We start from the raw sequence: 16379 nt of genomic DNA on the forward strand, positions 1-16379 counted from the left end.
ATTAGTGTTTTTGTATTTTGGGTGTAAATACCCAGTATTTACTATTTTGTTGAGGATTTTTGCAACTATACTCATGAGAGATATTGGCCTGTGGTTCTCTTTTTTTTTATTTTTATTTTTTGTGGTGGGTGTCTTTATCTGGTTTTGGTAACAGAGTGATACTGGCTTGATAGAATGAATTCGGAAGTTTTCCTTTTCTATTTTTTGGAACAGTTTGAGAATAGGTACATATTAACTCTTCTTTAGATGTTTGGTAGAATTTGCCTGTGAAGCCCCCTGGCCCTGGACTTTTCCTTCTGGGGAGTTTTTTGATTGGTAGGGTCAAACTTTTCAATATGGGCGCACTTATCAGCAATCCTGGATATACTGCTAGCTGAAGCAGCTAGGAATATTTCTAAGATTTGTTCCATTGATTGAAAGCTGTACTCAGCAGTAGCCTGTGTTAAATGAGGTTAAGATGCCAGATATACAATGTAGAGGGAGGAATCTCTAAATGCCAAGGGTATTGATAGCATAGTGGTGAATGTAGCTGCTCTCCAAATATTTAGGGCAATAAGAATGTTGGTGTTAACTCATCATGTGTAACCCATTTAACTCACCTTCTGGCCATGTGGACCTTCTTCTTACAAGGGCTTTGAGAAATGCATTAAGAGGTGCGGCAGAGACTAGCTAGGTAGTCATTAAGCCTGTTTCCTCTTCCTATTCAGACTACATTTTCCAATGTCCCTTGCAGTGGAGTATGACCTAATCAAGGAACTTCCATTTGCCGAAATGGATTTCAGACTTGCTATAAAGCAGTGACTTCCTTGTGTCTCCCATTTCCTCCCTTTCTGAACTGAAATGTCTGTAGTAGTTATCCTGTGCCTGTTTCACCATTGCATCTTGGGTGTGTTGGGGACTGAAAACTTGTGTCATAAGTTTCACAGATCTACAGGTGGAGAAAAATAGTACTCAAGGAGCCATACTTAAGGAATACACACGGAGCCATGTTCACACCTGGTCCTCATTTAGAGGGGATTCTGGACTTTGAGGTGATGCTGAAATGGAGTGGGAATGCATGAATGTATTCCCCAAGTGGAAGGGATGCAAGTCACTGGGGGCCAATGAACTACCGTAGTTTCCAAGGTGGCACCAAGGATCTTCACCTCCTGGTATTCGCACCCTTGTGTAATTCCCTTCCTTCGAGTGTGGCCTGAACCTAGTGAGTTACTCCTAATGAGTGGAATATTGCAAAAGTGATGGGATGTCATTTCAGAGATTGGGTCATGAAGACTTTTCATCCTGCACTCATGTAATTCTCATTTCACTTGACTGGCCTGATGAAGCAAGTGGCCGTGTTGTGAGCTGCCCTATAGAGAGGCCCACAAGACAAGGACCTTAGGGCAACCAACAGCTAGTGAGGAACTGAGGCCCTAGTCCAAAGACCCTCAAAGAATTGAATCTTGCCAACACCCACGTGAGTGAGCTTGGAAGCAGATCCTTCCCCATTTGAGCCTTGGGATGACCGTAGCCCTGGCTGACGCCTTGACTACAGCCTGTGAGGCCCCAAAATTGGAACCCAGCTAAGTCGTGTCCAGATTTCTGACCTACAGGAATTGTGAGATAAATGGCATGGTTTTAAAGCCACTAAATTTTGGAAATAATTTGTTACTCAACAATACTTCATGAATATAGGCAGGCATGAAGGTTATGCCCAAGTTCAGCAATATGGACTTTTACCTACCAAGGCCAATCTGGCTGTAGCATTGCTGAGTTCCCACCTGCCAGTGACAGAGATCGATAATGAGCCCCCGCTACCTAGTATTTCCTGGGTGCAGGCTGATTACTTTGGACCCCTTCTATCATGTAGCACAGAGCAGTATGTTCAGAGATTTGGTGGGAATCCTGGCTCTGCCAGGCTGATATGCCCAGACTAGGCCTATTCTTCCAGGGGTCTGTTCCAGGGGTCGTCCTGCATGTCCTACAGGAACTTTGTGAAATGTCTCACATGGGGCTGGCACCCAGGAGGGAGTTCACAGGAACTGCTCCCTTCCCTTTCCTAAGAATGTCCCAGGGATAGGGTTCGTGTCTGTCTTGAAACTACTCCCATCAACAATTTCAGGACTTCTGAGAAGCATTGTCAGTGCCTGCTCCTTTAGGCCCCCAGTGACCATGGACCTGGACCCTAGACCCCACTTTCATAGGTTAACACCTTTACCAGTGGGGTTTACATAGTGCAAAGGGAATAGAGTTCATATGCAGTGGGGCTTCAGAGGTTGCTCCTGTCTCCCTCCTTCTGTACAAGACAGAGGACTTGGGCCTGGGCCTTGCTTTCCATCCAGGAGCTCCCAGGAGAGACAGACCTGTTAATCCCAGAGTGTTTCAGACACCATGTAAAGCACAGTTGGAAGCACTAGGAGGAAAGGTGTCAGTTGGGCCTGAGAAGACTTGGGGTAAGTCCCTAATGGAAGTGAGGTCTCTTCCCACCCTTGCCACTTGCAGACCCGGGAGCCATCCTGAGCCATGTCTGGGAGGATGCAACAGCAGCAAGCAGGTGTCACTATAGAAAATGACTTCAAAGTGAAGATACTCTCTTCTTCCTGGATCCTTTTTCCCATCTCCGGGAGCCATCCTGAGCCATGTCTGGGAGGATGCAACAGCAGCAAGGAGGTGTCACTATAGAAAATGACTTCAAAGTGAAGATACTCTCTTCTTCCTGGATCCTTTTTCCCATCTCCCACTCATCTGCCCCCTCTCCCCAACACATCACTCCTCCCTTTCTAGGTGAGTGCCTGAGAAAGGGGGACATATATGCCACCAGTGAGCTTTCTGAAGAGGCCACGCTTGACCTAGGTCTTATGGGATCAGAGTTAGGGTGTCACCCGTAGGACTCTCCAGATGTAGGTCCACTGTGAGGAATGGGACAGGCAGTGCCAAGATGGAAAAGGTTGTCTGCCGACTGCTGAGGGCCAGGCCATACCCTAAAGGACCCGTCTGGGCCCAGCACTTGCTGGCCTGGAAGCTGCTGCAGGCCACAGGTACCCTTTTTCCTCCCCTGTTGGGCCACTTCTAGGGGCAGACAGCCTTGGGGTGGGAATGGTAGTAAAGTGCTGAGCCTGAGCCCCTTCCTTGTCCATCATAGCTCGCAAGCCTGTCTCTTCTGAGATGTCTCCTCCAACCCTGCTTTCATGATCAATTCCAAACAGGTGGGCAGGTAAAAAGCCAGCCCTTCCCCCCTAGATTGGGGCCTGGGGTTGAACTGGATCCAGCAGGGGTGTGTTGGCCCCTGCCTCCCTCCCCTTGACTTATACAACCCAGTGTCTCCTGACCAGAAGACTAGAGGCAGGGCTGGCCAGATCCTCCCACCAATCAAACCTACCAGAAGAGGGTGGGCCTTCTCATTCATCACTAGGTTCCTATCAACCGGAAATCTTGGGAAGGGGGAGAAATGGAGCAAAATGAAGCCATTAAGCGAGCACCCAAGATGAGAAAGGGCAGAGTACTGATAGTTCCTGATCTAGTCCAACACCCTCATTTTCCTGACTCTGGAAGTGCCTGGGTGGCTCAGTCAATTTTGAGTGCCCAACTCTTAGTTTCGGCTCAGGTTGTGACCTCAGTCAGGGTCCTGAGATCCAGCCCCATGTCAGGCTTCACAATCAGTGTGGAGTCTGCTTGGGATTCTCTCCCTCTGCCCCTCCCCTTTACACACAGAACCACACATACTCTGTCTCTCTAAATAAATGAAATCTTTAAAAAAAAAAAAAAACAGCCCAGATGGGGGGAAAATCTGTCCAATATAAAGACACCATTCATATCTACACTTAAAAGTGAACTCACCTTGAAACCATTATGCTAAGTGAAAGAACACAGTCACAAAGGATCACAAATTGTATGATTCCATTTATATAAAATGTCCAAAATAGGCAAATCCATATAGATTAGTGGTAGCCTAGGGTTGAAGGGCCAGGGAGGGGGGTGATGCCTAAGGAGTGTGGTTTCATTTTGAAATGATGAAAAAAACATTCTAAAATCTTTTGCATTAATGGTTGCACAACTAGAATTATACTAAAAGCCACTGAATTGTATATTTTAAGTGGGTAAACTGTAGGATATGTAAATCATATCACAATAAAGCTGTAAAAGTGAACTTGGGCTGCAAATGACCATAGATCTGAGCTTTAGTCTCCATTCACAGGGGCAGAAAAAACTCTGTAGGGTAGAGAAAAGTCAGGGAAGCCTCCCCGAACATGGCTTATGGGTCGGACAGGAAAGCATTCCAGAAAGAATGAGATCATAAATATAATCTTGATCCTAAGGGCAATAAAGCATCACGGATGGTTTTAAGCAGCAAGAGTGACATGATGAGATCTGTACTTTGGAAACATCCCTCTAAATCACTGAATTTTACATTTAAAAACAGGTAAACGTTATGATGTATAAATTATGTCTCAATAAAGCCAAAACCAAAAATCCCCCTGGGGGCAGGGGGCATGAGGACAGACCAGAGGGCATAAAGTTGGAGGGGGCTATGGCAGAAGCTTAGTTGCAAGGTTGTCAGGCCCATCTGCTGAAAGATGGGGAAAACTGGTCTGGGGATAGGGTAGGGGAGCCTCAGGATGTCTTGCCCACAGGTAAGGAGAACCTGGTAGAACTTGTTTTCAGAACCCAGAGCTCCCAGGCTTCAGCCCTAGTGCTCCCGCCAGCACTGCAGCTGCTCCACTGACAGGTGATGGAGGCACTGTTCTCCCCCTTCAAAGAGAAATGCACTTCAGAAACATATTTCCAAAAAATGTTGCTAAGGGTTTTATTTCTAACAAGAGGAAAATAATAAAATAAAATTAAAATAGGCTTCAGTTGGAACCAAGTTTCTTGTTTCTTTCTTTCTTTTTTTTTTTTTTTTTTTTTTGAACAAATTAATTACACACCAACAATCTTCTTTTATTACAACATGAACCCAGGAGGAGGAAAGAAGACAGGGCAGGACAGGGAGAGAAGGTTGAGGTGGTTGTGAGGACAAGCACCAAAAGCTTTCTTCAGATCATAGGGAGCCTGCTCAGCTCCCCAACCAAATTCATTGAAAATAAACAACTGTGAGCACAGCTATGTGAAGTTTCCTCCTCCTGGGTAGAACAGTCAGGGGAAGGGGGGAGGAAGGAGAGAGAAGGAGGGAGAAAGTGGGATGGGGGGAGGCAGGAAAGGGGAGAGGAGAAAGAGTGAGAGGGAGGTGAGGTTAGTGTAGCATGGCCTGGCCAGGGCCAGAACTGGGCAGAGAAGGGAGAGGAGTTTCCCCCAGTTTGCATATGCACTGGCCTTGTCTCTGGAATGGTGCTGGCCCAGCCCCAGCCACCCCCCTGCCCACCTGCCTATCCATCTATCTGCCTCAGGTGTCTGGGAATGCTGGTTAGAGGCTACCAGGGAGGGGGACTCCAGGGGCCGGCCCCCAGGAGCTGAGGTCTGAACAATACCTTGGAGTCAGAATATAAAAGTCAAGGGATTCAGGGATGGGCTTGGGGGGTGGGGGGTGGCCATCCCCCCTACTTGCCCACCTCCCAAGAAGCAGGCTTGATGGTCAGAAAGGATCCTTGAGGCCAAGGGAGGGGGTCTTTGTTGGGGGGGTCTGTGCTAGGCTCAGCCACTGTCACAACTGTTGCTGAGGTGGCTGCTGTGGGCAGGGCACATGCAGCTGAGGAGACAGAGTAGAGAAAGGGGCTGAGGGGCCTGAAGTGGCCAGCGCAGGCTCCAAGCCATTCTGATTCTCCTGGGTGCTGGGGCTGCCAGTAGTGGGCAGGGTTTGGGGGGGGCCCTCACCCCCAGTCTCCTCCTCCAGCTCCTCCTCCTCCTGGGCCTCCTCGGCCTCTGGCCCTGAGCTCCGTACCCTCTTTGGCTCTAGCTCCTCTCGGGCTGGGTCATCGCCCTCCCCACCCCGATCCACCTTCCGCCGTCGCCGCCTCTCCAATGCCCGGCCCCGTGCCCGGCTCCCATGGCGCTCTGCCTTCTCCAGCTGTGATCAGACAGGCAGAAAGAGGTGTGGGCAAGTGGTCAGGCCTGGGCTCCCTGCCTCCTTGGCCTGACCTCCTGGCCCTATCCATGATCCCTGTCCTCACCTCCAGAAGTGTGCGGATCCGCTCCATGTCTGGAGGCTGCCCGGCCTGCAGTAACTGCCAGATGCTGTGGTTCTCATCCAGGGTTACCTCAAGCAGGTCCCCTTCTAACATAAGCTCCTCCAGAGGGGCCCGGGTGGCCTCAGGCAGCTCCAATGCGGGGCCAGTCAACTGTGGCAACAGCGAGGACAGCAGTTCCAGGTCTAGGGGGTTGAGGGGACAGGCTGGGTTAGAAGCTGCTCCGGTTGTAGCCCCACTACAGAGCCGAGGACCCCATGGGTCACTGGGAATACCCAAAAAACAGCCTACCCACACCTAGACCTACCTCTCTTACCTGAGCCTTCCCCCAGGGCTACCTTCTCAGGACTGGTCACACTATCTCCGTTCTCTAGCAACCCCTGGACCTATCAAGGAGAGCAAGGATGGGTAGCGGTAACTAGAGAACCGGGCTCCCACCAACCCCAGACTCGGGACATTCTGTCTCCTGGAGGAGGAGGGCAAAGGTTGTGGCAGGGAGCAGTCTGGGGATCTGGACAGAATGCACAAGGGGGCAAGGAGGCCGGACCAATAAAGATTAGAAGTCAGAGAGCAGGGACAGGGCTTAGAGCCTAAATGGGGGAGGGGGCTAGGAGATGGTAATTGGAGGGCAAGAACTGGGGTGAGCAGCTCACCTTGGGCATATCCTTGCCACTACCTTCTCTGGGAGGGTCAGAGGCAGGGGCTGGAGGGTAGGTAGGGGGTTCCTCAGGTCTGGGTTCAGCCTGCAGCCGCTGGCGAAGCTCAGCCAGCCGTCCCAACAGAGCAGTCACATCCTCAGAGGCCAAAGCCTGCCTGGCACGGCCTTGCCAACTGATGGCCCTCTCTGTGAGACACTGCAGGGCCTCACCCTCAGGCAGCCGCACAGGCAGTCTCTGCAGGGCTACCAGCAGTGCCAGGATGGTCTCCAGGCGTGGGCGCCGTGAGCGCATGCACAGTGGACACAAGAATTTGGTGTCCCACTCCCACCAGGCCAGCAGTGGAGATGAGGTGGGACTGGGCCTCGGGGAGCTGAGGAGGCGGGGTACCGAGACACATCGCCCATGGAACCAGTCCTGACACAGGTCACACTGCAGAGCTCCCACCCCAGCTGGCACCTGCCCACACACACAGACAGAGGTTGCAGAAGAAGCCGTGGCTGATGATGCCAGAGGACTGGGCTTGGCGGAGTTGGTGCGACGCAGCTGTAAGATGCCCTCCTTCTCCTTCTGTTCCCCCTCCTTGAAGGCCACGATCTGGTATACCCAGGACAGCAGGAGAGGAGGTCAGCAGCCCATCCCCTCCTTTCTTGGACACCCTTAACACCCTACTCCCAAACCAGGAGAATTGAGAGGCCCAGGGAGCAAGTGGTCTGCCTATGGCTGCCCTACTCAGACACTGATCACCACAGGCCCCAGCTCCTTACCACAGAGCCTGGGTCCCTGAGGTCCTGTGCAGACAGTCCCAGAAGCTCTGTGTCAGATTTGTACAACCCCAGCTCCTTCTCCATCCACCGGCTGCGCTTGATGCTATCTGAGCCAGCATCCGCACATGGGCAGAGCACCTAAGGCAGGCAGACAGGGTGCAGATGCCTCAACTTCCCCTACCCCTCACTCCCAGTGCACCCAAAGCCCCATATTCTCCTAGAAGCCATCTCATAGCAGCTGGGCCGGAGGCTGGAGAGGCTTTGGGTCAGGGTCCAGGCCTCACCTCTAGCAGAGTGTAGCAAGAATTCTTCTTGAGGAAGGTCTTGGAGGCCTTCTCCCTCCAGGAGTGCGCTGTCAGTACCTGCAGCTCTAGCTGTCTTAGCTCCTCCAATCCCACAGGGAGGTCCCGGCCCACAGCCACCAGGCCCTCTAAGTCATCCAAGCAGGGGTAGTGGTCACCATTCTGGGACAGGGGCAAGAGAAAGCTCAAGTCAACTTGCCAACATCCACGGATGTCACTCTGTGCTCAGCCCAGAGCTGCGAAGAGGCACCAGATTTGCGGTCTTCGGGCAGAACAGAACAGGGATCATCCTAAGGAAAGCACTCCTACAACTCCCACATTCAGTAGCTCTACCCGCACTCAGGCTCCATGACCATCAGACTGATCATTCTGTTGTGGTCTGCCTCTTCCATCCTCCCTGCCCCTATCATTCTGACCCTCTCCACAACCTCTCCACCCTCAGGCTGGCCTTGTGAGCCCTCCTCACGTTGCTTGCCGCCAAGTACGTTTTGCCTCCTCTCAATGTACTGTGCCTGCTTCTCTAGCCAACCCAACTCAGCACAGCCAAATGCATGCCAGCTCTCCTGGCAGGAGTGAAGGGCTAGGGTGGATGGTCAGGGGGCAATAGGGTCCTCACTTGGATCTCGTCCACATCAGCAATCCAGGCTCGGGCCTTAGCAAGAGCCTCCTTAAGAGCCTGGATGTTAGGCAGGTGAACTGGGATGTTTTCTGCCTCATGGATTATGGCCTCAAGCGTGGCTGGTGGATGCTTCTGCCTAAAGATAAGGGAAAAAGAGGCCTGAGTCTAGAGTGATCTGCCTGAGCAGCAGCCTGAACTGACTACCGGATATATCAGCATGGGCCCCCGGAGCTGCCACTTGGGCCTACTTGCTAGCATTCTGCCTACAGGGGGCTGCCAGTCCCTGCTTGCTCCAGACTGCACGCACCCACCCAACTTCTGCCATAGCCTTCGTGCCTCTGCTCATCTACCAGGCTATCAGCCTGTTCATGCTGCCTATACAACCGGTGTTAGTGATCTGGCACTGCAGTGTGTGGCTTCTATCAACATCTGTCCATCTGCCTGTTAGTACTTGTGTTCGTGTGTGTGTGTGCCCACGTGAGCCTATGGAGCTAGTCCTCTATACATCTCTGTACCTGTCCATCCCTGCTTCCCCATAAGCTTATCTCTGCCTCTATGTATACACGGAGTTTTAAAAAAAGAGAGAGAGAGAAGCTAGGGAACTAAAAAAGGGGAAGAAAGTCAATACACCAACACCAGAGTCTGGTACCCAAGGCCACCCATGGGAATCACTGTCAGCTCTTCCACTAAACTTTGAAGGTTGGGGCAGAGGAGGGAGGGGTGGAGGCTAGACCTACCTGGCCTCCAGGCAGAGGTGGGCTTTCTCCTCCCAGCGCTCAGCAATGGTCAGCAGCTCCTGTAGCTCAGCCCGGGCCTTATCGACAGCAGGGCTAGGGGCTACGCTAGCACCCGCAACCAACAGTCCCCGCATAACAGCCAGGGTGCCCCTTCGGGCCGCAGGGGCCAGCGTCCGCTTCACTTCATCCAGCCATCGTGCCTGTTCCACCTGCCGCTGGAGCTGCTGGGCCTCAGGCACCTCCACCCCAAGCTGCTGCCCCCTCTCCAAAAGGGACTGCAGTAGCCCTGGACTGGAGGGCAGTGAGGCCAAGGCTTCACGGGCCTCAGCCTGGTAGCTCTCCACCTGTTCCAGAATACCCTACCAGGATACAGATGGAAGAACAAACTCCTCAGCTGGGGCCACTTAGAGGTCCCACCACCAAATACCTTTGCCCCATTTACCTTCTTACCCTCCAGTATTTGGGAAGAGTGTCTAACACGGGCTGCGCTCTCCTCTTTTACCATGCCCTAAGACAATGGTTCCTAACACTCACTGCCTGTCAGAATACCCCAGGGAATTTGTTAAAACAGATTCCTGGGCCCCACCCAGGGATCTTAGAGTATTAATAGGGTTTGGCCAGGAATCTATGGTTTAAGTCCCCAGAGGATTCTGAGATCTAACACCAGGAGACCTCCCTGCCCTAAAAACACTCTGCGGGATCCCTGGGTGGCGCAGCGGTTTGGCGCCTGCCTTTGGCCCAGGGCGCGATCCTGGAGACCCGGGATCGAATCCCACGTCAGGCTCCCGGTGCGTGGAGCCTGCTTCTCCCTCTGCCTATGTCTCTACCTCTCTCTCTCTCTCTCTCTCTCTGTATGACTATCATAAATAAATAATAAAAAAAAAATTAAAAAAACAAACAAACAAACAAAAAAAACACTCTGCTATGCTTGGCCTTCTCACAAACCCGTACACTCTCACTGGTGTCCACGGCCCTCTTCATCCCACCTCTCCTCTCCCTTAATGAACTTGACTTAGCTTTCCAGGCCCAAAGACATCCTCATTCCTTTCTCCTCTTCTACCTCCACCAGGACACCTTCCCTTGATTCCGCACCTTGTACCTACACCCTTGCCACCTGCCCCATAAGCCCCCTCTGCCTCCTAGCTCCTGTTCCTCTCACATGTGCATGCTGTCTTGCCCAAACACCTTCTGCTTTTTGAAAATAGCCAAGAGTGGCCTGCTGCTCAGGTCTCCCAATCCCCCTGAACCCTCATCAGCACTGAGTACACTCCTCCTCACCTTGACATCCCCAATCTGGTGCATGGCACAAGGCAGGTTGTTCATCTGGTCCAGAAAGGCCCGGAGCTCAGCCAGGGTCATCTGTAGACCAGCCACCCTATGGGGGCTGTGGAGTTTCACATGTGGGGTTTCAGGTCCAAGCCGAGTTCCCTCCCTCCATCTCCATGCTCAGATCCAACACCTTTCCTCATACCTGCCCACCTTGAGCTCTCCTACTCACAGTGCCCCCAACTGTCCAGGTTAGAGGGAGGGTTTTAAGATATCAGCACACTCATATGATGGGAGCAAAGAATGATGGGGGGAGGGTGGGATATAGGATATATTTGTGGGGGGGGGGGGAGTCTAGAAATTAAATGCTTGTAACAGAAGCTAGACTTTTCAACCCATCCTTTACTGTGAACTCTCTGATCAGGTTTTTGCTTCTGTGTCCTTTTCTTGTCCCTAAACCTTCCACAACTCCTCCCTGCCCACAAAATCCCTTGGCCTGTCTGAAATCTCCAGATACTGATAACCATTTCTCCAGATACTGAGAACCATTTCTAGCTTTCCCAGCACCAAGGCACTCTTCTCCATTCTAGCTGCCTGATCTCCTTGCCCTCCCAACATCTTAGGCCACCTTGCACTGCAGTGCTTGTCAGCTTCCTGCTGATGTCATCTGCTCAATGGCACTCAGAGTCTACTCCTCCTAGGCGTGGGCTCCTCAGCAGGCTATCTGAGCCCGATACCCCCCACTGCCATACCCAGCCTCCTGGCCGCTGACTAGTCCCAGAGCCCGGGACACACAAGCCTCCGCCTCGCTCAGGCAGTTCTTTAGTCGCTGCAACAGCTCGCTGTTAGGAAACCGCCGCTCACGGGCCTCAGACTCTAGTGCCCTCAGCTCTTCAAGGCCTGGGGAGAGAATGGAAGCAGCAAGGAGTAGGCAGTATTGAGTAAAGGGAGAGGAAGGAGGTGGGGGTGGGGTACAGAAGAAAAGGGAAGAGAACTTGCCTGTGCAGTCCCTCCATCCCCCCATCACTCACTGCGCTTCCGCCCATCCTCCACCTCCAGGGCCACTCGAACTTTATTGGCCCAGGTGTCAAAGGACTCGGCTCGAACCTTCAGCTTATGCAGCATGGCAGGGAGCTCATCCAAGGTGTATCGATACCTGCAGGCAGACAGCAGGGAAGCACACATCTAGCCCTGCTCTCTGCATCCCTGCCTCAGCCCACTTCCTTAGTAGGCCCCCTCCCTGCTCACCGCAGGTACTGCCGGCTACTGGAGCACTTGCAGAGGTCATTGATGTGGGAAAGGCAGACAAGGCCATCTGGGCAGTCATAGCAGGCCAGGGCTGACAGGAAGCACGTGGTCTTGCACTTGATGCACTGGCGCTCATCATCTGGGAGCAGCTCGAAAGCCTCTCGCTCAGCTTCCGTGATGCCCTGGGGGCAAATTCAACCCACACACATTATACAGAATCAGAACAGGGCTGCAGATATGGCCCTGTCTCTGCCACAGCTGAGCCCTGTGTTAGACTCTAATCTGGGTTGAGAGTTGTGGAGAGCAAACTCCACAGAACAGACTACCTCTGTGAAGTTCAAACTCTCGAAACTGGGGAAATCGGATGAACCAGGGCAAGATCAGTGTGGGCTGAGAGGAAAAAAAAATGAGGTAAGATTCAGATCAGCAGAAAGGGCCTTTAGGGTAAGAGAGGGTGAGGAAAGTGGTGGGCCAAGACACCAGAGAGGTGGCAATATGTGGGAGTGGCCAAGAGAACTGCGTACAAGGGGAACAATGCTGGCTTCCAGTCATTCAGTGCCCAGTGTTCCAGGCACCATGCTGGCAGCTTGGCAGACAGGACACACTGCACACACACATAAAACTCACAGAAATAAAATTCTGTGCTTGTGTCCAGTGTTTAAAGATAATTTTTTTTTCAACAACATGGCTTCCAAACCTATGCCAATCACTTCATCTCTTAGATGAAAAAAAGCATTCTATTCCAAAAATGGAAGAAAAGCCAGCTTTGCTTTTCATTATACTAAAAGACAGTATAATGCTATGCATTATGGCTAGTTGTAGGGATTTTTAAAGGGAAATTCTGGCTAACAGTTTTCGTTCTGTATTGACTGTAACGTCTAACCTCTGCATCGGATGAGTCCGCTGTATATTACAAATCCCTCTCTGCTACTTACTGGTTGTATGATATGGAATACATTATTTACATCTCTCTGTTTCCGTTTCCCTGTCTTATAAAATGGGAGATAATATACCCTCATTGTATTGTCATAAAGATTAACAAAGGTACAGCAACTAAGGACTTAGTAAAGTATTATAACATTTAGAATTAGTGGAGGCACAAAAGACCCCTAAAAGCCAAAACAACCTTGACCTTGAGAAAGAAGAACAAAGCTGGAGGCGTCATACTTCCTGATCTCAAACTATACTACAAAGCTATAGTCATTAAAACAGTATGGTACTTGCTTAAAAACAGACACACAGACCAGTCAGTGGAACAAAATTGAGCCCAGAAATAAACACTTGCATACACAGCCAACTAACATTTGATAAGAGAGCTAGAAATACTCAATAGGGAAAGGACAGTCCCATCAATAAATGGCACTGAGAAAACTGAGTAACCACATACAGAAGAATGAATTTTGGTCCTTACACCACTCAAGAAAATTAGCTTGAAATGGATTAAATACTTAACACCTAAAACCGTAAAACTCCTAGAAGAAAACAGCGATAAAGTTCCTTGACGTGTGATCTTGGCAATGACTTCTTGGATAGGACACCTAAAGCACAAGCAACAAAAAGCAAAAAGCAAAATTACGTAAATTACGTAAATTACTACATTAAGCTATGAAGTATCTGCACAGCAAAAGAAATCATGAACAAAATAAAAAGGAAACCTATGGAACAGGAGAAAGTATTTGTAAACCATCTATTTGATAAAGAGCTAATATCCAAACATATAAGGAATTCGCCCAACATCAACAGCAAAAACCACCCCACAAGCGATAAGAAAATAGGCAGAGAACCTGAACAGACATTTTTCCAAGGAGATACAAATGGCCAAGAGGTACATGAAAAGATGCTCCATGTGACGAACATCAGGGAAATGCAAATCAAAACCATAATGTGGTATCACTTTATACCTGTCAGAATGGCTATTACCAAAAAGACAAGAAATAAGTATTAGCAAGGATGTGAAGAAAAGGGAACCCTCGTGCCCTATTGGTGGGAATGTAAATCAATGCAGCTACCTGGAAAACAGTATGTTCATTCCTCAAAAAATTCAAAATAGAATTACCCTATGATCTAGCAATCTCACTTCTGGATATTCCAAAGGAGTCATAGACTCCTCTGAGAATTGGATGCAAGCTAGGAGCCCTCTCCTCATAAAAGTACACACACACACACATAATCTTTTACAGATTTTTAAGACTATGGTGTCCAGAACCCTCCTCTAAGGTAAGAGCCAAGTATAAAAAATTTTCAACATCAGGATGAGAATACCTAGTCTTCCCACCTTGCTTTGGCTTCTTACAGTCTGGTACAACCCCAGAGTCATCATTTAATAATAGCACTGAAGAGAGAGAGAAAATGATGCCTGGAAAAGACCCGGGACTTACCAACTAACACCACAGACTTTCAACATTACCACAGCTGCAAATCTCCTTACAGCCCATGCTCATGGGAAAGTTATAAATGAGCTTTAAAATAAGAAAGTATTATCCTAAATGGACAGCAAGGGGTCCCTCAGGACGAGCATTCCTTTGTAATACTATGAAGGACTCTCACTAAGTCACTTATCTAACAGGGCAGGTGTGGAGCTTTAAGAAGGCCACTGAACTACATGAGTAGCAATCCCACTCATCTACAAACACAACTGACCACATGCTTATGAGAAATCTATTAAAGGAACACTGCCTTAAAAAGTAAAATAAAATAGGGGTGCCTGGGTGGCTCCGTTGGTTAGGGGCTGCCTTAGGCTCAGGTCATGATTCCAGGGTCCTGGGATTGAGCCCTGCATCAGGATCACTGCTCAGTGGGGAGTCTGCTTCTCCCTCTCTCTCTGGCCCTCCTCCTGGCTTGTGTTCTCTCTCATTCACTCCCTCTCTCTCAAAGTTTTTAAAAAAGAAAAAATTAATTAATTAAATTTAATTAAATTAAAGAAGGACTGCCTTGTGTTTGGTAGTATCACCCTGGTTTGAGCTACTGAATCATTTGAATGTACTAAGATGACATTTCCTAAGAAATGTTCCATATTTCAATCTCTTTTTTCATGAATTAAAATTACCAATAAAAGCAGCTGTTACAATGCAAGTACAATTAATAGATACTTTGATGTAAGTAACCTTCCTCAAGCTTTACATTTTACAGAGCAGGGACGTGAGACCATGAGAGGTTAAGTAACCTGAAAAGGTCAGCCGGCTAATCAGCAGTGGGGGTTTCATGTGCCCGTCAGTGCTGTTGGGTTATTTAAACAGATGACAAATAGCAGCGACACCAGCACTTGCTATGGGTCAGTTACTTAACAAACATAATCTTTAATCTACTTGACTATCCAAAAAGATAAACATTATAATACTCATTTTTCAGAGATGGATATAGACAGTGAAGTAAATTAACTTGCTCATGGCTATTGATAAATGGCAGAGAATGGAATGTGATTTCCAACCCAGATGCATCCAGTTCTTTTTTACTACACCCCAAGAAGAGAGGCTACATCTACTTCTTCCTTCTCCCACTTCTGCCAGAATAGGGTACCTAGTTCAGGGCACTTTCCCTTTCACCCTACCTTCTCAAGCAGAGCCTTTCGTAGACGCCGCTCCTCTTGCACCATGATGAACATCTCCTTATGCACAGCTGCTGCCAGGTTCAGGTCCAGCTTCTCTGGGCAGGCGGCCATCTTACAGATGAGCTCCTCGTGGGAGAAGACACAGTATCTTCGGAGTCGGCGGTAGTGCTCAATGCACTGGCGACCAGCCGGCAACTGTGGGCAGATTCAAGGATGAGTGTGGCCAAGTCTGAAGGCCAGGGTGCCTCAGCTTCCCCACAACCCTCCTGCTTCTCCCTGTCAGCCAGCCCACTACACTCTAGACTCACCCAGTCAGCAGTGCAAAAGTTGACAGCCTCTGCAAAGTTGTAACCTTGGTTGAAGCCGCTGTGGTAAGCACGAGGGAAGGTAATGACGAATTCTCCTGCACACTGGTTTGTGCGGACAACCTGGGGAAGAAAGCAGCCAAGGTCATGGTTACAGTTTTCCACAGTTGGGAGAAACCTGATTTTAGTGCAGGATCCTTAAGGAGAAAAAAGGAGAGCCTGAAGGAACAGTGTGAGGACAGATCCTCAGATCCTCCAATTCTAAAAGGAAGGACAACTGGCCTCTGCTCTCAAAGTTGAAGTTTACCTTGGCAGCAACAGGAAGATCTGAGTCAAAAGTAGGAAATGTACATACCAACATATTTCAACTTTCCTTGTAATTTTTATAAAAATTTATCACTTTTCATTAAAAATTATTTTTATCAGTCACACATGCAGTTCCAAGAGCCAAATGTTCTACAAGATTTGTTTGAAAATCAGCAGGCCCAGGATTCTCCAATCCCCAGAGCAAATCACTTTCACCTCTTCTGATTATTTTGGCATTTACCTTAACAGCCCTAAATAAAATGCCTCTAGACTTCAAGGATAGCCTATTATTTCTCAGTTTGCTTAGTTTTCTGTGCATGTATTAGTAATCCAATCCCAACCTTTTAACAAGTGTCTAACCCTCCTCTTGCCTATCACTTCTCACCTTTCTGTAGCAGTCTTATGATCTGTTCCAACCCAAACCAGCTGTCCTCCCTGGACCGTCACTCTCCCACAATGATCTCTTCCATTCCCTAGATCCCAGGTCTTCCTCTCTTGGTATTTATTCTTTCACTATACCTGAGTACA

The 16379-nt window shown here is 49.4% G+C and overlaps 1 protein-coding gene across 15 annotated transcripts in view; it reads right to left on the reverse strand.

Annotated features, from left to right (window-relative positions):
• Positions 1 to 3866: 3866 nt before the first annotated feature.
• The window catches only part of KDM5C (lysine demethylase 5C), a 32120-nt gene continuing 19607 nt past the window's right edge, over positions 3867 to 16379 (reverse strand). For 3 of the 15 annotated variants that reach the window (XM_072743458.1, XM_072743449.1, XM_072743448.1), the window contains 15 exons: positions 15549 to 15668; positions 15241 to 15435; positions 11694 to 11875; positions 11477 to 11601; positions 11198 to 11345; positions 10458 to 10563; positions 9180 to 9538; positions 8440 to 8578; positions 7806 to 7985; positions 7522 to 7659; positions 6752 to 7351; positions 6406 to 6484; positions 6084 to 6283; positions 5855 to 5980; positions 3867 to 4728 (listed from right to left, as the gene is read on the reverse strand). In XM_072743458.1, the coding sequence (XP_072599559.1) occupies positions 4591 to 4728; positions 5855 to 5980; positions 6084 to 6283; positions 6406 to 6484; positions 6752 to 7351; positions 7522 to 7659; positions 7806 to 7985; positions 8440 to 8578; positions 9180 to 9538; positions 10458 to 10563; positions 11198 to 11345; positions 11477 to 11601; positions 11694 to 11875; positions 15241 to 15435; positions 15549 to 15668 (2835 nt within the window). In that variant the 3' untranslated portion in view covers positions 3867 to 4590. Of the gene's footprint in view, positions 4729 to 4758; positions 5981 to 6083; positions 6284 to 6405; positions 6485 to 6751; positions 7352 to 7521; positions 7660 to 7805; positions 7986 to 8439; positions 8579 to 9179; positions 9539 to 10457; positions 10564 to 11197; positions 11346 to 11476; positions 11602 to 11693; positions 11876 to 15240; positions 15436 to 15548; positions 15669 to 16379 lie in introns of those variants that run through there. The other 12 variants (XM_025988666.2, XM_072743457.1, XM_025988667.2 and 9 more) reach the window with 5 other exon arrangements.

Source organism: Vulpes vulpes, chromosome X (assembly GCF_048418805.1).
Source record: "Vulpes vulpes isolate BD-2025 chromosome X, VulVul3, whole genome shotgun sequence".
In the NCBI taxonomy this organism is placed as follows: Eukaryota; Metazoa; Chordata; class Mammalia; order Carnivora; family Canidae; genus Vulpes; species Vulpes vulpes.